A 26,729-nucleotide genomic window follows, 5' to 3' on the forward strand; every position below is an offset into this window, starting at 1 on the left:
CTATCGATCTATCCATTATCTATACCGCTTCATCCTCACAAGGGTAGCTGAGATGCTGGAGCCTATCCCAGCTGTCTTTGGGCAGTAGGCGGGGTACGCCCTGAACTGGTTGCCAGCCAATTCCAGGGCACACAGAGACAAACAAACATACACCCTCACAATCACACTTTGGGGCAATTTAGAGTGTCCAATTAACCTACCATGCATGTTTGAGAATGTGGGAGGAAACCGGAGTACCCGGAGAAAACCCAAGCAGGCACGGGGAGAACATGCAAACTCCACACAGGAAAGCCGGAGCCGAATCGAACCCACGACCTACAAACTGTGAGGCGGATATGCTAACCAGTCGATCACCGTGCCGCCCTATGGGGAAACTAAATTTTTTTAAAAATCAAAATTTGAGGAAAATAAATATTTTTCACAGCACTGTATATCATCATGTGTCATCTTCCAAGCCGCTTATCCTATACAGGGTCGCGGGGAGGTGCTGGAGCCTATCCCAGCCGTCAACGGGCGAAGGCAGACTACACCCCGAACTGGTCGCCAGCCAGTCGCAGGGCACACACAGATACCGTCACTGAGCGGGAATTGATCCCACGCTGCCCACACACAACTCAGGCGTGTGTACCACTACACTATCAGTGACTCGCACTGTATATCATTTTTTGATATTCAGTCATTTACAAAACAGCTTAGAAATTTCCAATTCTGTTACATCAAAAAGGTCCCTGTTTATTACATGTCAATATTACAATGAAGCCCCCACTTAAAACTATAACTTTATTGAAAAGAAAACGGATGCAAATCTAGGTCATGTTGTCTTGTCAGTCAAAATAAATGTTTAAGTGTACAAAGCAATATTGACAAAATATCAAGAATTAAGCTGCCTCCAGTTACAGTGGCTTGTCTCTGTCTCAAGGGCATCCTTATTGTAGTATAGTACAGTAACTTCATTATGAACAAATCCCCATCCAGCTTTGACTACTGGGAGTGTTTCTTCAGCCCATGGTCCTGGAAAAGGAAATGTGTCAACATGTCCCTCAGATCACTTGTAGGTATGTAGATTTAAAATCTGTTCCAAGAGCATTTTTTGCATTGCATTTGTAGATACCAGAGTTCACGAGCACTGGATTCTGTATGACCAGGCTACCCTCCTCTGTCATGTAGATCCCTCCTTGAACTATGTAGCGGTTATGTGGAACCAGTGTAGTACGGCCAGGTAAAGTCCAAGAGATTTCCGGCTTGGGTACACCTGTAGCAACACAGTTTAACTTAACAAGTGATCCCCGGTTCACTCTAGTGATGGAGGGCAGTATACTGGTGATGCGTGGTGGATGAACCATAACTGTGATAGGGTACGACAATGTTGATGTGCCAAAAGAGTTGGAGGCTTTGCAGATGTATGTCCCTTTGTCAAAAGTAGCAATCTGTCTCATCTGGAGGGTCCCATTGGCAAGGAATGTAACTCGACCGATAGACTGAGGTTTATCCAAAGTGAAGCCATTGGGTAGGGTCCATGTGATCGATGCCTGCGGCCAGCCATCCACATTACAATGTAAATTGAGGGTTTGGCCATAGGTGATCTTTATTCCGCCTGCAAAATGAAAATATAAACAGTACTGCAAGAAGATTTGGCCCAAAGATAATGAATACAAAATGAAAAATATACTTTACCCGTTGAACCTCTGATCACCGGCTTCCTTCCTGCTTCCAGTGCATAACGCTTCTCTGCTTGACCTGCCACATTCTTTGCTAGACACCTGTAAACGCCCTTATCACTTTCAGCCAGCTGAGAGATCCACAAAGTCCCATTACTGTGATGGTGGGCAAAGCGCTGTAGTCTAACACCAGGCATCAGCATTGTCCCATTAGGTAGCAACCATATATACTCTGGCTTTGGTTTTCCACGGGCAGTGCACTGCAAATGCAATTCCCCACCTTTATGTTTTATTGATAGGAGTTCAATATTAGGAACAGCAAAACTTGGTTTTTCAGCTATTGGTGCAACATCCAATTCCACTAAAAGGGATGCTTCACCGAGATGATTTTTGGCCAGACACATGTATCTTCCTTCATCTGTTTTTCTCACTCCTCTCACTTCCAAACTCCCATTTTGATGTACTTGAAAGCGACCACTGAGGTAGGAGAGTTGTAGTGATTGTCCATAAGATGTAACCCACCAAACCCTTGGCTCAGGTTTCCCTTCAACCTTGCAATCTAACAGCACAGTTTGATAGGAAATGCCTACAACCATTTTGGCACTCTTCCCTTTGTTTCCATTGATAAAGGGTTCCCTGGGTTCAACCTCAAGAATTATGTTTTTAATGTCATCACCGGCAGTATTCCGTGCCACGCAGGCATATTTCCCTTCATCAGCTAATGTTACTTCTTTAACCACTAACATGCCATTATTCATTATCTCAAATTTGTCAGATGACATTGGAATCACACCATTTCGCGGTGAGATCCAAAATATTTGTGGTGTAGGTTCACCAGTAGCTTGACAGCTCAGTTGTGCTAATTCTCCATATTTCACTGTGACGAGGGATTGAAATTTGAAATTAATTCTTGGGGCGTTCGGGCCAACCTTGACACTAAGTTTTCTCTCATCTTTACCCAATTTATTCTTGGCAAAACATGTGTAGTCACCCTCATCTTTTTTGTCCATCTGCTGAAGAAGTAATGTTCCATTGCCAAAAATAACATAGCGGTGGTTGCGGTAGCCACTGTCATCAGACTGAAGGGCATTGTTGATTAGTGTTCCATCTGGTAGACTCCAGGAGACTTCTGGATCCGGGAGGCCCGTTGCAACACAGTCCACCTAAGAAAGACACAACACACAATTTTTTTTTAATGGATTTGGTATTTTCACTTCATGCTACTCAACCACAATATTGCGTGCCATTCAACCTGTTCCAAATAGATACCTGGACTTTTTCTCCAAAGTTGACTCTTGGTTGTGTTCTCACGTGTTCAATTTTAGGCGGGGTCATCAAGACATCCACCTAATACAGACATATGTTATGAATGAAAGAGTGAGATCATCTACATTTTTCTTCACATTGTCTACCATGGCCGCTGCAAGTGTGATTGTCGGGGGAAGATGTAGGAAGAATGCAGGTAAGTATCAATAAATATAAACCTCTTTAAATTGATCTGCTAATAATCTCTGTCTGTCCTAATCATACCCGAAAGACCTCCATGTCCTCTCCATTCGGTCGCTGAAAGAAGCACAGATAATTTCCACCATCCAGCTCTGTTAGCTGAAGTATTCTCAGAGTCCCATTTCGGAAAACTTTAATCGGTCTCTCTGGACTGGAGGCAGATGAAAGGGAGAAATTATCGAAGATTAAAACATTTACTCCAGTCTAATATCAACTAAACAGTATGATATGATTTCAACACTGTTGTATTGATTTATCAAGTTTCCCATTGAGCATTTCTGTCACCTGTAGTGATGCTCCATGATGGTTTTCGAGGGCAACTGCCAGATCGTCCCCCTGGGGGATCCACTTGACTCTGGACAGTGTAAGTAGACAGCAGAACCATACATAGCTGAGACTGAATGCTGGCGAGATGGCACTACATGATGATGAGTGGGAGGGAAAGGAAGAGGAGGATGACGGATATGTGAGGAGGAATCTGCCCGCACTTCAAGATGGACGGTTCTTTTTGCAATGCCCACCGTGTTTGTGGCTAAACACTCGTACCTGTGTGGAGAACAATGAAAGCCTGAATTTCTTTTCTACACAGTACCAGGACTATCTTGACCACCTGGAGTGTTTCTTAACCCCATGCTTTACTGTACAAAATAACAAGCATTTGGTTTATTAAGTTCTATACTGTACCAAAAAGAGCAATAAAATCCATGGTAGTTATGTAATTGTATTAAATTGACCACTCTTTAATTGAAATAATGCAACATTTTGCAAAACGTTCACACAAACTCTACAGAATATGCTTCTACATTTACTCCGTATCTATTTAATGGATTACTTACTCAGAATACTGTGCCTGCACTCAAACCATATTGTAATAAGTACATAAATTGTGCATTTAACGATAGAGAAATAGGTCTACTAAGAGAAATACATCTCATACCTCCCTGCATCAGCTGGTGAGACATTCTTCAAATATAGTGTCCCATTGGGAAAGACAAAGAGCCTATGTCCCAGAAACTGTGATGGCTTAACATGGATCCCTGATGGCAGTATCCATTTCAAAGTGGGCAAAGGTTCTCCCTTCATGGAGCAATGGACATATACATTCCCCCCTGGGTAGATGTAATTAGTTGATAAATTGCATTGAGAATATTTTCACTCATCAAGCTACAAGACGGATGACTTTATGGACATTTGTGTACAGTACCTGTCGGAATGATCACAGTGTCACTTGCAGCTTCACTGATGCTTGGAGGCAAAGCTGCAACGTGAAGATGATAAGTGACTGTATCCGCACCAGCTGCATTACTTGCAATGCATTTATAGTCTCCTTTACTGGAGAAATTGGTTGATTGCATTTGCAGTGTCCCATTCTCAAGTAGTGACATTTGAGAGATTGGAGTATGAACGGTCCCTATTTCCTGAACAAATGTTCCATCCGGTAGAATCCAAGAAATTTGGGCTGGGGGTTTTCCAGAAGCAAGGCAGTCAAGCGTCACACTTTTCCCTAAATAGTTTGCTATCTCTGTAGACCTGGGAGGTTGGATCTTGGGCGCCTCAGTCTGAACTGTTAAGGTAATAACCATGCGATCTGATCCAAACCTATTCTGGGCAGTGCAGAGATACTGGCCTCTGTCCTGTAGCTGGACTGTTTTTATTACAAAAGTTCCATTTTTGAAGACTTCAAACCGGGAACCATGCTTGGTGTTGGCTGGAATGGAGGCACCTGTGGAGGGAAAAGGAAAAAAAGGAAGGGAATGAATGAGTCAACCACATGTAGAAGAGTCCAATGTTTATATTCATATAAAGTTACACAAAATGTTGCATCCACTTGCATGTGTCAACATTCTCAAATTTAAAAGATTGCAAATAATTTCCAATTATGTTGTCGGACTCATTGCTGTATCATTTTAACATTTTACCTGTGGATACTTTAGTCCATGAGATGTTTGGTTCGGGGTTCCCCGTTGCTTTACAATGTAGAACAACGTCCCCCCCTGCCAGGACTGACACACTGGCTTTGTTCACTGTAGTGATACGAGATTTGGCCCCTCCAGCACCAGTCCCTAACAGCATCACTTGAAATTACAATACTTGATACATATTGCAATATAATATTTAGAAACTTTAGATGCATACCTTGGACATGCCACTGATCCCCATGCTGTAATCCTGAGGTGGTCGGATAGAGAGAGTGTGAGGTCAGATTAAAACCAGGGATAAAGGATGCTGTCGGTTTGGCGAGGTTTGTAGGTTGTTGGGCAGAGGGTGATGTCGGTACTGATGGTCTGAGGAGGGAAGGTCTGGTAAGAGGTATGGGACTGGGCTGAATGGGGTTTTGAGGATTGTTGTAGTTTATGCGAGGTTTGGGTGTCACTATCTTTCCTAGCTGAGATAGACGATCAATATACGCCTGAAAGAAATGTATATGGACAATTAGTACAAACTCCTTTCTACCTGGAATATATGCTTCATCATGGTCACCATTAGCGATTGTATTTCAGGGGGAAAAATAACATTGCATTTGTTGTTGCAGCAATGCTAAAATCATCACATATAACTAGAATGACACTTATTAGAAAAAACCTCCGCCAAAGCGTAATCATATACATGAGAGTGAAAGAAGTTCATGAAATTGTGTTTTTAATTGTCCAACTGTTCATTACTAGTTCTGGTTCATTGAGGGTGATGACGAGACAGGTGATATAATTATGTATGCTAATTACTGTATGCATGGGACTAACATATTTATGGAATGTTTTTTTACACCCGCTAACCACGACAGATGTACCTGTCTATATCTGTTCCTCAGCTTTGATAACAACAGTTGATCTCTGACTTGAGTCCTGACATCAAAAGGATTAGTTTGAAGTGAAGAATTAATCATGGTTGGCTCGATAATGTTGGTTGTGGGTTTCACAGTTTTAGCTGTGATCTCTGGTCTGTTGGTGCCAAGTGGGCTTTGAGCCCTTCCATGAAGGAAAAGCCTGGTTTCATGTGTGGGCACAATGTGTGGCAAAGCACCTGGAAGAGAATGCAAACCTGTTTCCAAAACATCTACCACCAATCCAACACAATATGTGTGAGCCACTTAAGTTGGTATGACTTACATTGAACTATTTACTGTATTATCAACCACAAACATACAGTATTTAGTTACCTTGCTTGGGAGGCGGAAATGAGTGTTGCCTCTGCCAAGGAGGATAGAGAGGGTAATGATGATGGTTTGAAGGCCAGTAGGAAGTTGGGGGAATGCGGGGAGGCAGTGGTGGCCTACTGACATCTCCCAGCCTTTCTGGATTTCTGTCTTGATGTATTTGTGGCACCTTAGCAGAGTTTGGTTGCTCTCTTCCTTGGTTGTGCTGGTGTAGCCAGGGGTGAATGGGAACGGCGGGAACATAAGGCTTTGCTCCTGCTTTAACCACCTCTTTATTTTTGTTGTGAATGTTGTCCTCCTTTGTATTTTCTCTGCTTAGATGAGATGTTTTGATGGGCACTTTGGAAGAAGAGACCTTTGCCTGGGTTTGTATATTCTGTTCCAGTGAAGGTTGAGTGTTTGGTTTTGGTGTTTGGGACGTTGAAAGTATGTTATGCCACATATCGGAACTCGGTGTGACCAACTCATTCTTATTTAATTTCCTCACCATCTCAAGATCAGTGTTCATTGTTTGGGTTTCTTGTCCTCTGATTATTGTTACGAACCTTCTCTCCATCTCACCTTTTCCTTTCATAATATCCACCTTCTTCCCTACTGATATTTTTTTATTTGCACTCTCTTGTTCTGTTTCCGCAACAGTCATTTCAGTGTGAAGAGAATTGACTTCTATCTTTGGAGGGATAGTTGTTTTTGGATGAGGTAAAATGTGTGTTTCTGACGAAATCTCTAATTTGGCTTCTTTGTCTTTAACCGATTGAAAAGATGTACGGCTACTTTCAATTTCTTGAACTGTATGATGACTTTCAGTGTTTGATTCTTTTCTTTTGTTCATGCTTCCACTATGCTCATTACCTTCGACTTTCTCTGTCTGAAAGTAAGATGTGACAATAATTTGATCAGGTGTTGTCCAACTAGGTGTGGTGGTGGTGGTGGTGGTGGTGGTAATAAGTGTGGCTGTTGGTGGGGCAAAAGAAGATTTGAACATGTTTGATGAATTAAGAAATGATTTGAGGTCAGGATGAATTCTTCTCACAGGTGGTTTTCTCCGTCTAAAAGGTGGCCTTCTTCGGTTTGAGCGACTAGGAACAAATTTCCTGTTGCCTAAACCAAATTGACGGTTTTCTGCTTTTTCAACTTGGGTTCTGACAATTGAAGTTACTCCATTGTTTTTTTCTGTAATCCCACTAACATGGTTAAGCGGTGACTCTGTACTTCTGATAAATGGACTCTCTGAAGTTGTGTGTTGTTTTTCTTTTGCTGTTGGCTCCATCGTATAATCGGAAATAGTTGTAATGGGGTCATTGTTGGCAGTTGTGTAGGAAGAAATAGTCGTTGCAGGGTTGGACAAACTGGCTGGAACAATCACAGTGGTAGAATACGGTAATGCCAACTCGGAGACCCGTGCAATGGGTAATTTAGCATTGGCTTTAGCCAAAACCTGTGCCCAGTAATTTGGATCCAATGTCTTTACCACAATGGTCGGTTTTCGTTTAAAATCTTTCTTTGGGATTTTGTTTGAAAACAAACCAGGATTCCTTCTCTGGTTTCCTACTGTAGGAACCTGTGTCACAAAAGCGTGAATAGATTCTTGGTAACCTCCCGCTGAACCCTCTTCCATATCAGTGTTTAAGATGTTCTGCTCTGTTTCTGTCTGCATTTCAGAGTTATAAGAGACCTTTTCCCCTGTCACTTCCACCATGTGAGACAGCATGTCGACTCCATAGAGATTTGAGGCCAAACAACTGTATTCTCCTGAATCTTCTTCCATCAACTTCCTCACCACCAAAGTACCATTTTCCATTACTGCAGCCTTTCTTGTCTTTTGTGTGGGAAGAAGTACTTTGTATGTGGGCATGTACCATACGATTTGACTGGGTTGTGCTGATGTCACTTGACATGGGAGGGAAATTGAACCTCCCTTTCCAACTATAATTTTCTGGCCATTGAAAGCAGTGGGGCTTGGTGATCGTTCTTTAACAGTAAGCCTCAAAGACACCAAATCCACACCTGCTTTTGTTCTGATCATACAGTGATAGAGACCAGAGTCAGATTGTGATGCATTCATGATCACAAGATCTCCTGTGTCATCAATTTGGAGTTTTTCAGTCACACCCTCAAAAATGGACAAATCTGGAAGCATCCACTCCACTTTCACCTCCTGCTCTGAAGTGACAACACTGCATTTTAAGTGAACCTTTGACCCCTCAAGAGCAGTATTGACCCGCCATGCAGTCCCACGGTGAATCATTGCCCAAGAGGAAGAAAGCTCATTGCCATCGTCCTGCTGCCCTCTCTGTCTGTTGATTATTTTGGTGATTACGGTTGTAAAATCCATAACCAGTTTCTTGGTTGTTGTTTGTTGTCTATTAAGCTTTAAAGTGACTCTGTGTTGAAGCAGCCACGCTGGATCTGCCACCAAATAACCTTTTAAGTCTGTGAAATAAGGGGAATTTTCATTTGCAACTTGGGCATATTGATAAGTAGTTCTGCTGGTGTTAGCTCTTTCTTGACCTCTTTCCAAAATAGCAGGACTTTCATAGTAATATGCGACCAGTTGCCAAAGATTTTGTAATTTTTCCCGATCAATCTCGCACTCCAGGATGGTTGCTAATGATACATTGACAGAAAGCCCTTGAACTGACCGTGGACTCACTGTCCAGTTGATATGAGAACTGTCTCCTGGGTGGCGCATATCACAGTCCACATGAGCATTATTTCCATGGCTATCTGAGAGAACAAAGCTTAGGTAGCCTAAGGGTTTTTCAAAGTCTCGGGTATATGGGAGGTCGGGCTCTGTGTCGGATTCGGCCCACACAGGGTTGTCCCACAGTTTGAGGGAAGAGCGAAGAGCTGGTCTTTCACAGGTAAGCTGATCTTCACTTAATTCAAGCAATATGGTCCCATTCAGGGGTTGAGGAGAGAAACACTGAGGACAAACCTCTGTTGTGCTTGTGTCACGATCCTTTTTACACTTAATTACTCCTGGAAATAAGAAAATGAGAGATGAATCAACTTTTTAAAGTATCTAATATTGTTAAATATAAAGGAGGATCATAGGAAGGGAGGATGCGAGGGTGGTTATTGAAAGGCTAACTTAAACACGGGGGCCGACAATGTTTATGAATATGGCCGGGGCGTCGCGGCCGAAAGGGTACCCTGGTCAAGGGTGGAGGGTCGCTTCTGGACGGGCAAAAAAGGGTCAAGTGCCGAGCTCTGGTGAAAAGTATCATTACAATTTCCATTTGTTCCCTTTTCAGACACCTGTAGTGTGTTTCCATTTTCAATGAACAAATACATCTAAAATCAGTAAATAAAATAAGTCAACCCGTGAAAATGTATTTGTATCAATACAATTACACTATGCCATGTCTGGTGTTTAAAGAGACAGCACAAATATAAGCGAGCTCATCAAAAGAACTTTATATTTCCTTATGCAAAATATGCATGTTTTATGTTGAAATACAGGGGGGTCAGGCTTGTAGTCATTATAGTTACAAGTTGGGAAATTTCAGGACAATGAGAGTCGTGAATATCTTTTACGATACCTTCATGTGTAGAGCTCCATTGTACCAGCCAGTGAAGTTGACAATCACAGGTCCAGGGGTTACCATGAAGAGAGAGAATTTCCAGTCTGGGAGATGTGTTCAGTACAGTCGCAGGGAGCTGTTCTAACATATTATCTGAAAGATGTAAGTGCCTGAGACAAAAACAATAAAACGTGCAATCAACAGGTAATATCCTTAAAAGCCATAGGAATTTAAAGTGGCCAGACCAAAAACTGGGACAGGCAGTGCAAAAACAAGCCTGGCTTCTGCACCAGTTTGCTTGTTGTCCCCATTTTTTGTGTGTTAAAAGTTTGGTGAAGCTAGGAAAACACTTTTTATATTTCTAGTTTGACAAGAACTGGAGGTATAACTTTTTACCATTAATTAGGTATCCCTTAATTATTTTAATGTCTCTTGATATCATAACTTCAAAAAACGAAGAAGCTCAGCGTTCAGGAAAAATGTGTTTTTGTTGACTTACTTGAGTCCAGATTTCCAAAAGTTCCCTAGTAGTGACACTGTAATGAATGTATGAGGATGGATCTCTTTGAGAAGATTCCCCTCCAGTTGTAGTAGTTTGAGGGAGGTCAAACCCGAAAAAGAATATGGCTCGATAAAGCTGATGAGGTTGTGGTCCAGATGCAGGCGAACCAGACCCACCAAACCCTCAAACAGTCCGGGTTTCACTGTTGTTAACTTGTTATAACTCAGTTTCAATATCTGAAAAAAGAGAAGAATTCATCTTACTGGAAAAGTGCCTCATTGAACAAAGTCATGACATTGCAGTTTTGGTACGTAAATTAAACCAACCCAAAACTCAGTAATATTTGCATTGAAACAGGGGGATTGCAGGATAATCTCTTAAAAGATACCTGTCAACCAAATTAAAAAAAAAACCTATTAAGTGTATGTGATATCCATAGTTATCGTGTTGATGGACAGTGTTTTATTCATTAGTTCATAGATTAATTCTTAACTGGCATCCACTCTCTCTATACTCTAAAAACACTTGGGTTAAAAATAACACAATTTTGGGTAAAAAATGGGCCGATCCACAACTGAGGTCGATTTGACCCAACTTTATTGGTTGTTTTTGCAGAAAGCAACCCCAAAAATTGGTAGTTTTGTGAAAAACAACCCAAAAAATGGGCTGTTTGTTACAAAATAATGCAAGAAAGTGGGTCAAATTGACCCAATTTGTGTATCGGTCCATTTTTTACCCAAAATTGTGTTATTTTTAACCGAACGGTTATTAGAGTGTACCACGTACAGTATAATACATTATCTTTTGATGCAACTTTAATGTAGTATGTTTATGCAAAGACTTCAGTTCTTTGTCAGTGGATGGTTATTAATTATAGCTGATAAAGTTCATAAAGACACTGGCTACGTTTACAAAGACAACATTTCTTTAATCCGATTACAATTCAGATGAAAATTATGAACGGATACACTGTTTTCATGGACCCTAAAAATATTGCAAAGTACAAACATATTTGTTCCAACTGCTACCATGCCTTTGCAAGTATAAAATGATTAACTCACTGGCACATTTTCCCTTTGATTGACCAGTTTCACCAGAAAGGTGTTAAGAGTATAAGAACACGCAGTGAGCCTAATAAATGTGACTTTATTTGTAATTTTGTAATTTTTTAAAAATAATTGCTTTAAGTATTTAATTGTAATATTGGAATATTTTAATGCAGTTCCCCATCAGTTATTATGTATAGTTTTTGCTTCAACAAAACACTAGTACTGGTGTAACACACTCACATACACAGTACCTGTAGCGATCGCAAGCTGTAAAATGCCCCTGGGTAGACTGTGCTTATGTCGTTACCATGCATCAAGAGCATTTCCAGTTTCCGTAGTGACCTGAATTCTGACGCCTCCACCTCAGTCAAGCTATTATATCTGTAAGCAAGAGAGCAAAAATGAAAATGTTTACCTGATAACAGGATAGGGATGTCCGTAGGTGGTTTTAGTTTAGTTTTTTTTAAAATTGTTATTATTGCATCGTGCTATACACTAAATGGGATGCCCAGCCCTCATGGGATTACAAGACACTGAAATGGAAGTGACAAGAGCAACTCATCACATCAGACAGAACCAAATCGAATTTGAACACAGTGCTTCTCATAATGCTAATCATCCTTACACTCCTTATAAACAGCAACTGGAGTCAAATATAAAGCATTCTGTTGAAAGGCATTCAACGAAAAAAATTGCAAGGTGAAATTATATGTATGTAAAATATGGAATCTTTCTTCCTCTGACATGGAAAACAAATCAGAACATTCTGCAGGCCTTTTACAGCAAAGCTGTCATCTTAGATTGTGATACAGAGGACAAGCAAATAAAAAGTGCATTTCAATTTCAATCTCACTCAAATCACCCAATGGCTCCTCCTCAGGAAGGCCTACAGCAGTGTTTCTCAACCTTGATTGAACCAAGGCACATATTCCACATCGGAAAAAATCTCACAGCACACCACTTACCAAAACGATTCACAAAAAGTCGCTATACAGGGTCATTATGTACCTTCTGTCATCTAGTGGAAGAACATTTTATCGTTTTTTTCCTGTTACTATTATGTGGTTGCCATGAATAAATGAACAAAACCGTTTTTTTTTATTAGAAAATACATATTTTAGTAAAGGGCGGCACGGTGGGCGACTGGTTAGCACGTCCGCCTCACAGTTCAGAGGTCGTGGGTTCGATCCCGGCCCCGGCCTCCCTGTGTGGAGTTTGCATGTTCTCCCCGTGCCTGCGTGGGTTTTCTCCGGGTACTCCGGTTTCCTCCCACATTCCAAAAACATGCATGGTAAGTTGATTGGACACTCTAAATTGCCCCTAGGTGTGGTTGTGAGTGCGGATGTTTGCCTTTGTGTGCCCTGCAATTGGCTGGCAACCAATTCAAGGTGTCCCCCGCCTACTGCCCAAAGACAGCTGGGATAGGCTCCAGGCACACTAATGTGCCATTGGTTGAGAATCACTGGCCTACAGCACGGAAGCAACCTGTTTCCAGAGCAAGAGGAATAATACCACGTTTGAGTTCAGTGCAGACAGATTCTAGGTTTAAGCTCTGTTTTAATCTGGTTATTATCAGGTTACTATAGCCACACCTTTTCACTCATGTGTCTCACTGCATGTGGCTCCCAACCCATATCACCATTTATTGCTATGTTTGGGGAATTTTAAGTGCGCAGAAAGCAATGAATTGCGATATTTGCATATAAATGGACTATGGCAACCCCATAACCTTGCACTCTTGTCTAACATAGGACAAATACAGGATTGATACGGCTTCTTGCAATTTTTTTTTATATAACTTAGATCAAATAGATGCTTCTCAAATAGTGGGGCGGGCCCCCCTGGGGGCGCGCGGTGCGATACTGAGGAGGGTGCGTGTGACCCTAAGGAACAGGCTTTTTTTCTGCCGTACTACAATAAAGTGTTATTGCACATCCACTCCAGCAGTTGGCAATGGCGCTCTAATTGCCCATTGTGCGCAGCGAGTATTAACTCTACGGTGCAAATTGATGCACTTAAAATCTTTTCTTTTGCAGACTAATACACAATGTTAATAAGTTGATTCTTGTAAGTTGAACTATATCTCTTTCTTTTTGTTTTCTTTATGTTAACAAAGATATGAGGTTATGCAGAGGTGTACCTATAAATATTTTATAGACAAATGCTATTATTTATAGTTGCGGCGGAGTTGAACGGAATTGTTTTCTTCTTGCTAGGGGGGGCATAACAGAAAATAATTGAGAAGCACTGACTTAGATCAAAACAAAGTTTAACTTTATTCAGCACATCTACTACCTACACATTCGGATAAAACAAACTCCATCAAATGTAAGGTGTTTATCAATAGTCTCATTTTTTTCAGTAAATGAAGAGTACTGTACAGCCATATCAAATTTCATGAAACCGCCTCTTTTTCCTGAAATGTATCATCTTAGTTTTATCTTTAATCTATATTTATAATCTATATACTGCACCTACAGTAATCAGACGATGGTCATTTTCAGTCTCCAAGAAAGACTACAGTATCTGCATACACCAGTGCTGTCTGTGTACACCAGCAATGCACCGATTTGAACATCAGTTGCTTGTTTTTTCATTTCTGTGATTATATCATGCAGATTGCAAACAATGTAGGAGAGAGCATATCAACCTCTTTAACACCAAATGATGGTGGGAACCAATCTGTTTTGCTGCATACAAGATCCCGGGTTTGGGTAAATAGCTTTAGAGAATTATGAAATGTTACATCCATTCCATCCTATGTACAGCATATTTAGTAATTTCACATTGACAAGCTCATGATCAATACAGTCAAAGGCTCTCTGAAAATCTGTAAAACCACCACATTTGATGGTATTGGTTATTAAAATTATTCAGTTGGCACAAAGTATGTGTATTTTGTTGACTGATTGCTTTTTACCTAGAAATATGTGCTGGATAAAATCTGATCTATATACTATTTATCAAGGATGGGCAATTTAAACGTTTGAGGGGGCAAAAGTCTTTCGTCAGCGCTACTGTGGGGCTATGTGGGGTCACACACTTCCAAACCAGATGTATGACAATAATGCCATTTTAAATAAGGACAAAATATAGGCTATATATATGTCTGTTTTTTTATCGAACCAATCTACAGAAGTATATATTTTCTTGACCTAATTTGGCAGCCCGTTCTCTCTTCTTCGCTGATGTGGAAATACAGTCTCTGGGTTGGATGCGCCCTTGAGCAATGTCTGCCATCTTTTGGTGAACACAGTTATAACAACTTAAAACTGCTCAGCTGCAGTAAACATTTTTAGTTTCAAAAATCAATAGAGGGGCACTGCGAGTGTGGGCCACGTGACCTACTGGTTGGCAATTGCACATCCCTGCTATAGATGTTCGTGAGTATGTAACGTAACGATGGTAATATACTTTAAAGCAGCAGGAGCATGTTTGAATAGAGCTAGGTACATAATCATGCCAGCAATTAAAATACAAAGAGCTATTGAAAAACCTGCTGTGTATTCTCCGTCTTTCAGCACATTACAATAAGTATCTTTCCAAGAGCCATTCGCATGCCAAATACAGCTCAGAACAGCAGATGCCCAAGTCAAATATGTTATTAAAAAAAAGAAAAAATGACTTTCTATCAACAGCACTACGGCCAGGCCTGCCAGAATTCAAAGTTTTGAGTCTACAAAGAAGTGAGACAGTAAGTACGGTTAACCTCAGCCTAGTCACTAGGCCCTAGTGAGTCCATTTCCCTTTGGATCAATGAAAGAGCCAATTCATAAATTCAACATTTATATATTTATTTTTATGAATGAGCCATTTCGTGTTGGATGTTTTTTTCTATTGTGAAAACTTATGCCTGGCAGTGTTAGTGTTTTGCTCAATTATTGTTGCTAAGTAACATATGTCGAACAGGTAGACCAAGGAAAACAACAGCAGTTAGCCACAGAAACATTTTGAGAGCTGAAAAGAAAGACCCTCTGGGGTGGAGTTATGAGGGATTAGATAACGTGTTGAGGGGAGCTTCTACCACTTCCTTGAGGTCTCGTCAGTGCTGGAGCTCTGGTAGAGTTTTGGCTTTTGTGTCCTGGGTGCTCGCCTAGCTTGGGGGCAGGATGAGCCGAGCACCTCTGTGCACTGGGGAGATTTGGGCTACATGAGTTTAGCCGAATACATAGCCACCATCCAATCTTCAATACTCCTCAAGGCAAGAGCCTTTATGTTTCTGTCTGTCTTTGTTTTGCTTGGCTTGCTTCACATATGGTGAATCACGCCTTTTCTTGATGAGATTACCTTGAGTATGAGCTTCAAATAATAAAAAAAAAAAAAAAGTTTTGTTTTTTTAGGTTCAGAGCGGGCAGGGTTAGGTCATGACACTCACATGTACAGGAATGACATTTGTTTGCATGCAGTATTTTTCATTAGTACTACATGTTTTTTACAACTCTTGCTCTGAACCAGTGGTACTCAAATGGGGGTACTTGAGATTTAAAAATATGTTTGAAAAATAGGTGCAATGCAAAACAAAAAAAACTGCTTGATCACAGCAGCTTGCCACCAAGAATGTCAAAGATCCTCAGGAAAGCACAAGCCCGAGTGTCTCACGAAATGCAAAAAGACGCAGTTCAGTGCAACAATGAAATGTTCAGTGTTGACGCTTGGTAATGCTGTTAGTCTTCTTTTTAATTATTAACTAGATATTTTCAAACAATATTTTTCAAAATTAAGTTTAACGTTTCTTTTGGAGAACAGGTTCTTACTGTGATTGCAAAGGAGGACACAATATTGATCATTATTCTTGTGTGCACAAATCTTAATTATTAAGTTAAATCCCTTTTTTTACGTTACATCTTTTAATTTCGAAATAGTTCTAGATATATGACTCCTAATGGAGTTCAAAGTGATGGCATAGTACGCTGTTTTAAGTATTTTTCTTTTTCATCTAAAACTGCTTTGCGCTAGTTAGGGGGTACTCGGCTGAAAAAAATATTTCACAGGGGTTACACGACATCACAACTGCTCACAATGACCAATCACGGCTCAGATTCAGAAAACAGGTCAGCCGTGATTGGTCGTTGTGAGCAGTTGTGATGTCATTTTCAGTCAACAGAAGACAAAATGGCCGCCCCCGGAGTCTTGTTCTCGAGTGAGTTTAGGATGGAACGGGATAACGACAGGTGGATCGGTGCAGCATCTGCTATGATGCAGACTCTGTATCGGTCTTTCATGGTGAGCTGAGCCGAAAGGCCACGTTCCTACCCACACCTATGGTCATGACCAAAAGAACAAGCTCTCGGCTACGAGCGGCTAAAATGGCTTTCCTCCGCAGGGTGTCCGGGCTCTCCCTTACAGATGGGGTGAGAAGTTCGGCCATCCGGGAGGGACTCAGAGTCGGACTGCTGCTCTTCCATGTTGAGAGGAGCCAACAGAGGTGGCTCGGGCATCTGATTAGGATGCCTCCTGGACGCCTCCCCAGTGAGGTGTTCTGGGCATGTCCCACTGGCAGGAGGCCCCGAGGACAACCCAGGACACGCTGGTGAGACTATGTCTCTCGGCTTGCCTGGGAATGCCTTGGGATCCCCTAGGTAGAGCTTTAAGTCGTGACTGTGAAGGGGGAAGTCTGGGCCTCCCTGCAGAAGTTGCTGCCTCCACGACCTGACCTCGGATAAGCGGCAAATAATAGACGGATGGATGGAAATAACCTCTCTGGGCTCGTCACAATAAAAGTCAGGAAATAAATAACACTATACGTGAAATAAAATTACACTATCTATGAAATCAATACAAATCAAATAATCCTCTCTGGGTTCTTCACCGAAATAAGTCAGGAAATAACATTATTTGTGAAATATTAAAGCATGCAACTGAACACCGATTGATGGGCTTGAAAGGTTATGGCAGAACTATGAAAGGTTCTGGGGTAACCCGGTTCTTTTATCTTTAATGCTCGCTATGCTAATAGTAACTACCAGAGGACTGCATATTCTCAGTTGAACTATTTAATGGATGCCAGAAAGATCGATACATGGCCATGGAGCCTTCTCTGCAAAATTGCGGAAGAAGGTCTAATCCCCTCCCCCGGGATTCCTACTCTTATACTCTTGGCCGCCCACCCACAAGGGGGGAGACTCTGCCTAGCCCATGTGACTGTGTGACTCTATGGCCTTAACTGAAATCAAATAATAAGTTTGCCAAGGGTGTCATAGATAAGATGCTGAGCCAGGAGGAAAGGTCACAGCGACACAACGGTCGAGCTCAAGTCACCTATCTAATCATATGCGCCAAAGAGCCTATTCTAACACGCTCATCTAATGTTCTTTTTCTTTAGAGAGACTACATATATATATATATATGACTGCTGCCATCAGCACCCGCCGCAGCTGGGGAGATCCACATGAAGGGCCCGGCGAACAGAGTTGTCGCGGCGGCCTTCGCTTAGTACGAGCTGCCGTGGCGTGTTTCTGTAGAAAACAACAAAAATATATATATATATTCACTAAAAAACACGCCTATTCACATATCCCAGCCCTGCTTTGTCTAACTTTTTTTTTTCTGGCTTACGTGTGACAGTTGTAGGGGTACATATAGTAACTATTTATAGCTGCAAGCCATTTAAGTGTAATGCTGAAAGATGAGTTTGAAATGGTATTTAAGTGTTTTAGTCTCATAATTTGGGGTAGATTTAGGGGTTCAACTATTACCATAATATAGGCAATTATAAACATTGGGGGGGGTGTCTAGTCTTCTCAAATGTTTGCTACTCTTGGTTCCTAACAAATAGCAATAGTTGACTTAAACACAGCAAAATGAATTTAGAAGTTTCAGGAACATTATGTGTGCCTGTTTAAAGGAAAATGCAACCGAAGTTGTTGCAGCAGTACATGATCCAAAACACAAAGTGGTCCATCAGGGGCAAGATATATAAGTCCATTACTAGACCTAAACCCTAAAGAGCATTCATTTTACCTGCTAAACAGGCTAATGAAGGTTGAAAACCTGGAAAAGAATAATACAAAGATTTGGTCAGTGGGTCACAGGCTTAATGCAGCTATTGCAAGAATAGGATTAGCAACTATATTACAACTACATACATCTTAAGTGACTACTACTGGCCTCCTACTCTACTTTCATGTTCCATTTACATGTAAACATATGCATTATTTATTTTTGTAAATACGAAATGCATTGTTATTTTTATGTCAAAGTCTTAAGTCTATCGGAAAGGTGCAGGTTGTAGTCGCTCGAAGTTGGTCGACAGAAACGCTTACAGAAGCCCAATTAAAATGATAGGCGGACTGGCCTATGGGTGATAACTATTTGGTCCGGCCTGACAAAAAGACGGAAGGTGATAAACGGACTGGGAAATTTTAGCAAAATGCCCAGCTCTGCTATAGTTATTAACTTATGGAAATTAAGCAAATTGTGGCCTATAGGGCAAAAGTTGTCCGTATCTAAACCATCACATTGTTCATTTATACTCAGAGCTGCCTATGTGTGAGGGCATCGCAAGACATATTGCTACTGAAAGGAAATTGTGTGTGATCGCACAAATTGATTGTTGATTGAACACACAAAAAATTTGGTTCTCTTGTACTACCCAAAGTGGAAATTGATACGGTGTATGGTATGATATGGTCCCCTTTACATTTACTATATTTGATCCTAATTCACTTAGTGTACACACTGAAATCTCTAACATTCAATCAAAAGTTGGCTAGTGAAAAACACAGTATGGATGTGTCGCAACCAGGTCAGATGGCGGATGGAGGGTGTCTCCAGCTTACTCCTGGCACAGGTAAATATAACTGTTGCGCTCACGCAGATATGCTGCAAGGAGACTGATGTTTTTCACCTTTATCAACAACAATAATATTGAGGAAAAAAACCAAAGAGTTGAATATATAGAATAATTACCCTTCCAACTCAAGTAGTTAGTGGGCCAAAAACTACATCTAAGTGCTGACACACTGAATATTAAATTATTCTCATATGTTGTTATTATTAGGGTTGCTCTCCCTATGATCCTCTGCATTTTTCATTGAGAGGATAAATACTGAGAGCTACATTTATTTATTGGTGTTCCATTTCCATAACAAAGTCAAACTATATTAAAACTAAACAAAACAAGCCAAAACTGTAAATAAAACCCACAGAATATGCCTCGTATGAATGTATACCAAAGTCGTGCGTTTGAACTACGGGTAAGTGGGTGGTCTGGTGTTTTGAAAGTCCATTATGTCAGTTCCCCGAAGGTCTGGTCCCTCTCCAAATGTCTGGTCTACTGATGTGCTTTCTTGATTCCTGTAGGATCGTACTTTGCACCACGTAAACACAAACGCAGCACAAATGAATAGCGCACAAATGAATAGCACACAAATACCACAAAACACTTCCTTACAGTGAGAGAGTCATTCACTAGTACATGATTAAAGTCAACCTGGGTGCACCTTCAGGATTCTTTCCATGTGAAACTTAGGGCCATAGATATTGCATGGATCTGTTTATGTTTGTTCCAAGTGTGTTATTTCCTTTCTGCACTACATGACTCCTGCAGTAGAAGTACAGTTCAATCGAGTCTATTGCAGTCTGAGTCCAATGACATGCCGCCATGATGAGTTATTCACCAGATTTCTAAAGTGTGTGATCAGCAGTTTGTTTCAACAACTCGCTCATCTCATCAATGCCACTTGAGAATCAAACGTTTCCGAAGGCCTTAAAAACACTGTAATTAAGTCATTTGATCTGCTTGTTTGGTCCAGACCAAAAGCGGACCTATATTTTTTCTTTTCGTGCGGCTTGTATACATACATACATACATTCATGCATACAACACTTTTTGCAAATGAACTATATTCTGTAAACACATCAACATGTGTGACAGTGTTTTATCCGTGCTCCCATTGGACAGAAATGACGAGGGCGGCAGACCCGGAAAAGGAGAAAAACATGGAATACCTACTTGCCGCATTCCTGCTCTGCATATTTGTGCTGTCATTAGAGCTGCAGCTCATTCAACACAGATTTCGCAATGCACTCTTTCACATTTTGGAACCGTGTTGGCGAACGTGTGCAGTAACCCGCAGGAAACAATGCGCTCTGCGTGCCCTGACCCACAACATGCTGGCAGCAGCGTGGGTAAACTCAATGCAGAGGATAAAGGTATGAACTAAAGTGCAACATCAACTACCTGCAACTTGTTTTTCCCACGACTGACTACGGTGGCTTGTTGAGCCCAAAAGGCACTTGTAGTTGGTGCGGATCGGTAGTGGTTTGTATTTACACTTGAAGTGAACCACACCGAGTCCATTTGGAAGCACACAAGACCACCTCCAAAAGTGGGCCTCGGTCCGGTAGTTTGATCCACATCAGGAATAGTTTGTGTCACAACCAGTCACAGCAGTTGCAGAGGGAACACAAAGGTGCTACATGACACAGTGCGTTGGCCAAGTGATGCAATGCGGCCGATGTCACCTGCACGTACGTATAAAGAGGCCCCAATCATACATTTGTCTCCAGCAAGTCAGACTACTATGATGGCCTGCTCACTGGGCTCTCTAAACAAGCTATAAGACGGATGCAGTATATCCAGAATGCTACTGCTCGAGTTCTGACTTCAAAACTGCTCTGCTTGTGTGCTAGTCTCTTCGTGGTCTAGGGTCAAAGTACAGTACATCTCTCATCTCTGACATGTGTCATATGAACCTTCTCAGGCTATGAAAACCTCATGGGGTGGTCTCCTGCTGGTTCCCAGAGTCAGAATGAAAGTGTGTGTTCAGTTTTATGCTGCTAAAACCTGGAACAGTCTTTCAGAAGATGTGAGACAGGCCTCAACTCTGACAATGTTACAATCCAGACGAAAAACAGTTGTATTTAGCTGTGCATATGGCGTATGTAATTTATTTACATTAAAGACTTAATGTGAAGTAATTTCAGAAAATGCCAAATTATATATAAGTAAAGTAATTAAACATTCTAAAAAAAATAAAGCATGAGAAAATATCATTGCTATTTCGTATACTTGACAAAGTAACCGTTTTTCCGTAGTGAGAGGCTGACGAGCTCCAAAACCGGAAGTCCGACATCATTAGATTAACGATAATGGCATCGCTCAATGGGGAAAGCGTACAAAGCAACTGTAAAATCAGATCCAGATGTTTGAAGAGCTGGAGGAAGAGGTTGTTAGCATAGTGCATGTTGGACCGTACATGTACGAGCCAGATGCTCACGATGATGAAAATGTTGTGCCCGAACAACCGGACATGGAGTGGAGACGAGACCCACTGACATTGGAAGAATGGTAAGCTAAATAGGCTACGATTATTAGCCTAGCATTATTGTTTGAGATTCGATGCTGTGCCGTGCTGTAAATTCCGCACGATGAGATTTGTTCCATATATCTTGGTAGCACTTGGTAGGCACAACTAAGGTATATTTAATAAATCATAAAATGCAAGTGAATCTATAGTAAGATTGACTTGATTGGCAGTTTTCCAAGAGGAGGTGACATGTTCATTCATTAAGTCATACCAGCTCATGGCGTAGAGCGTTGGCTCCAGTGGGCTGCTGCTTTTTTTCTCTTTTTCCCCCATTGTGTCAGGTTGAAATACTGCTCTCTACCTTTATATTTGCATTTTTTACTATGTTTCTAATTTCTTGCATCCAGTCGGGAGTTATAAACAAGACGTTTTGTTTCAAGTGTTAATTGCAGAATTTAACAGGTATGCCGTTGAACAGTTTTGATGTTGCTTGTGACGAATCTGCAGACAGGAAAAACAAAATGACTGGACTGGCATTGCCCGAACGGCCACAGCTGGACTCGGGAGCCAGTTAATGTCGAAGCCAGTTGTAACACAAACTGGTCCATTTCTTATCTTTCGGCCACTCAAACAACTGTTGGCCTGAATGTGAACAATGCATCGCCACACGGTGTGAGGGATTTCGCCGAAAAACGAAAACAATGGCAAAAAGCAGCAAACGTGAAGTAAACAATCCAGTACAATGGGTGATTAGCGACTTGAGCTCTCCTAGTGAGGTCAATCGCCGAAGATAACCGGAGATTGCCGAACATTTGCATTTTTGCTGTTCAGCGTGTCTCTATGGGTTATAAATCTGGGTGGGGGATTGCGTCATAAAAACTAATGAAAGTTAGTATTAGTGTTACTCAAAAGATGATTGGCAAAGTTTACTTCACGCAATGTCTTTAAATAAATTGATAAATGATCCATCCATCCATTATCTATACCACTTATCCACACAAGGGTCGTGGGCGTGCTGGAGACTATCCCAGCTGTCTTTGAGACAAACATCCGCACTCACAATCACACCTAGGGGCGATTTAGAGTGTCCAATCAACTTACCATGCATGTTTTTGGAATGTGGGAGGAAACCGGCGGACCCGGAGAAAACCCACGCAAGCACGGGGAGAACATGCAATCTCCACACAGGGAGGCCGAAGCCGGGATCGAACCCACGACCTCTGGACTGTGAGGTGGACGTGCTAACCAGTCGACCACCGCGCCGGCGGTTTGATAAATGATATTTTTTAAATATATTTACTTTTGTTGCATCACCAGTTTGTTCCATACTGATTTTGATACTGTTGTCATTGCTGACTGCTTTCCCATTTAGGAAACGCTAGCTTTTAATTAAACATTGTGTTTTCAGAACTCTTTCTCACCTTGAGTCACCTTGCATGACACAACCAATTGGCCTTAAAATAGAGCAAAGTCTGACCCAATGCATAAAGCCCCCCAGGTACAGGGGCAGCAGCTTGCTCATCAGGACGAGCAGCTTGAGAGTCTGAGAGAAGTGACCAAATGTCAGGACTCAATGACCAGGGGAGGGAGAGAGGTCACCAGATGGAGCACAATTCCCCACCGTGTACTTGGAGGACCTGCTCAGCTGACTGGCCAGACCAGTTCGGACCAGCTACCGCCACCTGCTGTTGCCACTGCTTAGGAGCCTATGCAACTGGGCAGAACTCAAATCTCCCCTGAGGAATGTCATGCTTCTACTGCGGACAGCTGGGCCTTAGAGTGAGTAATTGCACTGTTGGAGGTGGCCGGTTCTGTCAGCAGAGTGTGAGTAGTGGAGTGTCTGAACTTGATTATGGATAATCCTGTCCATGTTTTACTCCAAGTGACACTTTCCTCTGCCGATCACAAGATTGAACTTTCCATATTCATGATTTTGTTTCAGACTCTAATCTTATTAAGACTTCACTTTAGAACATTTCCAGGGAATGCACAAAAAACTTAATGCAGTGCACTTACGTTTTTTGTGTGCAGAGTAACACACCGCACTCAATCAGTAACATTATCATTTCTGAACTCACTTTCTCAGCAAATTATTTTTGACGCCATAAATTGCGATCTAATTTTAGGGCACCCTTGGCTGAAGTTACATAACCCCCACAAGTTATTTCACGGGGAAGTGGCTGTGTCTGGAACAGTTTCAAGGCCTCATATCAGTTCTGTTCCAATTCAAGTATCGCATTCTCTACCTTAGGACGTCATTTTATCACTAGTCCCCACCTGTTATCACGACCTTAAGGAAGATTTTTCCAAAAGCTAAAGCTAAGTCTTTGTCACCCCATACACCAAACATATCCAAAGTCCGGCCCGGGGGCTAAATGCGGCCTGCGGTCAAATTTTATCCAGCTCGCAGCCTCTGTCATAAAATTAATAACGTCTGGCCCGTAGCCCCGTTGACAAGCGTATAAAATACACTCCAAATGCAATTTCACATTTACACACAAGAAGGAATCAGCACTCTGTCCAACTCCATAACTGTGTGACCCTTTCCGGACAGTTTCTAAAATGGCGACATTGAATAAAAAAGGCGGCCCGGTGGTCGACTGGTTAGCACGTCCGCCTCACAGTTCAGAGGTCGTGGGTTTGATCTCGGCCCCGGCCTTCCTGTGTGGAGTTTGCATGTTCATGTTTCCCCCATTTTGTCAAGGAATTTAGGGTTGTTGATTTTGTTGACTTGGATTTTTTTTCAAGGTAATTGTTTTTTTGTTGGAGTTAACTAACTGTTAGATGGACAGAGCTCCTTGTCTTTTATATACTGTATTTGTGCATGTGCTTCACATGAATTAAAGGCCATTCATCAACCGCTCACAAATATCAACTTTGGTGGATGTTTCTACTGAGTACTGTCATACTTCTAGATAAAGCTCGATTACACAAAAGGACACGGTTCATCGGTGAGGCGTTTGAGCACACGAGTTGTCATAATAGACTTTCCCGAAGGAGCCTCCTTTGCAAATTGCTTCTGCAAACAATGGGGCAACTTTTTCTGTAGCCTGTCAAATTGTTGAACTCAAATACGTTGTTAATAGCTTATTTTGAGACCACACTGTTATAACACAGTGACTGTGTTATTTATCTACTGTGTGAGACCACTGTGCTGAAACTTTCATCCACTATGCAAAGACCCACATGGAAGTGATTAGGAGCTTTCCCCACTTCAGCGCTAGTTTGGAACCACATGCTGGTGCTAAACCTTTAGCTCCTGGCTTTCAAACATAAGTTGTCATGTTAAATGCACAGTGAGTTGTGGGCTGGCAACCTTCCTGATTACTGCTTTGATGTAAAAAAAAAAAAAAAAAACAAGAAAAAACTTGCCTTTTAATGAGAATAGAAAACAGCAATGTTTTATGGTCAGACATGTTGAGACATGATTATACAATATCTAGAATGTAAGATAGACCACTAAAGAGGTCTACATTAAATAACTGGATGATTAACATACTGTTCTTTTCTTTGACAGAACCCACTACAGATTCCAAAGTATTTCCCATAGCATATTAAAGTTTGCCTCAACTTGAGCACTGTTTAGATTTTCCAGAAGTACAATTTTGAAATGTGACCAAGCCTTACCCCAGGTTGAGTCTCTCCGTGTCTTTAGGAAATGTTCTTGGTACAGCTGTTAGATGTCTGAATGTACAGTGAACATCTTTAACACTTGGACAGCTACAACTGCGCGGACAGGAGGGTTCAGCATGTACAAGGGAGATCTGCAACAGGTGTGACATGACAGATGGACAAAGTTAAACTATAGAACAAGAGCGGATTGAGCTTGGCAACTTAACAGGAGATTCAATTATGAAAAGATTGGTAGGAGAGACTGAGACTGAGAGCTTTTAATTGTAATTAAACGTGAAGCAAGTTGAACCTTGCTGGTAACACAGTTCACGTTATTAAAATATTTACCGTATGCCATTGCAGTGATGAGAGGAGAAGGGGAAAGCACACTGCAGCCAACCTGCAGAAGATCTTTGTGCACCACCACAACGCCATAACTGGATCACTGAGGATGCTCACGCCATCAACGCATCTGCAGAAATTGAGGAATAGATTAATTGCACAAATTAACGCTCTGTTTAAATGTGTGCAGTAAACAGTTGGTACACAATGCAAACACTTATTTCAAAGATATGGCAGCCAGATGCGACAGATGTGCAAAATATTTCCACACAGATAGTATATATTGTTTTGCAAAGCATTTAGTGCCTATGAGTGTGCAAAGCATTTAGTGCCTATGAGTGGTTGTCTGTCTCAAAATGTGATTTTTCCATCCGGGGTGTACCCTGCCTCACTCTCAGTCAGTTGGGATAGGCTCCAGCACCCAAAATTGACAAGTGCATGAATTTAAATTCTGATGTATAATATCTGTGGCTAACAAATGATTGTGTAACACGTTGCAATGGGTTCTACAATACGTTTATTTGTAATACAGAAACATATTTGACGTGGTGTAACGTCACAGTCTTCACCATCACCTCGAATGTATCTCGGATGCGACCAACTCCTTTTGATACAACCATGACTTTAAAGAGCAATAAAAATCCCACTCGTCTCTGCTACAAAGTGGTCTGGAATTGTCTTCCTGGGTCAAAGCTACATTTCTACGTGGTCTTCTTCACTAATGACTTTACCAGTCGCTCTGGAGACAGTGGGAGAGGACGGAAGTAACAGAAGACAGTAAAAACAGAGTACGTAGGATACATGTTGCCAAAGTTTGGAGAGAGAAAAATGTGATCAGAAAAGAGGGTAATGTTGAAGTCAAACGGGAAAGGATAAGCAACAACAACAAGTGAGAAGATTCTTATGTTTAGTAAGCAGTCCGACCAGACACTTTGCAAAATGTCATCATCAACATTTCAAAAACCTTCTCATTCATAATAGTAAGACCAGCCTAGAGTACATTTCTACATGATTGTGGTCTTGACTGGTAGAGCATTGGATATTAGCATGTAATTAACTTTCTTACCCCGGTGTTCGTGATCATATTTTAGATGGGCCAACAGCTTAAATAGCTGTTAGAATTATGATC

At 41.4% G+C, this 26,729-nt stretch overlaps 1 protein-coding gene across 1 annotated transcript; it reads right to left on the reverse strand.

Annotated features, from left to right (window-relative positions):
* Positions 1 to 811: 811 nt before the first annotated feature.
* On the reverse strand, positions 812 to 26,715 carry LOC147152014 (matrix-remodeling-associated protein 5). Its single transcript, XM_086023285.1, has 18 exons — positions 26,667 to 26,715; positions 25,607 to 25,730; positions 25,274 to 25,410; positions 11,648 to 11,777; positions 10,345 to 10,583; positions 9,864 to 10,015; positions 7,026 to 9,300; positions 6,322 to 6,884; positions 5,953 to 6,185; positions 5,301 to 5,574; positions 5,084 to 5,239; positions 4,369 to 4,887; positions 4,102 to 4,273; positions 3,450 to 3,710; positions 3,189 to 3,315; positions 2,928 to 3,005; positions 1,675 to 2,821; positions 812 to 1,594 (listed from the first exon to the last, which is right to left on the reverse strand). Exons 2-18 carry the CDS (start codon positions 25,691 to 25,693, stop codon positions 1,041 to 1,043), a joined length of 7,104 nt encoding a protein of 2,367 aa, XP_085879411.1. The 5' UTR covers positions 25,694 to 25,730; positions 26,667 to 26,715; the 3' UTR covers positions 812 to 1,040.
* Between the last annotated feature and the right edge of the window lie 14 nt (positions 26,716 to 26,729).

Source organism: Filicampus tigris, chromosome 2 (assembly GCF_054856515.1).
Source record: "Filicampus tigris isolate MCC_2025a chromosome 2, RoL_Ftig_1.0, whole genome shotgun sequence".
NCBI lineage: Eukaryota > Metazoa > Chordata > Actinopteri > Syngnathiformes > Syngnathidae > Filicampus > Filicampus tigris.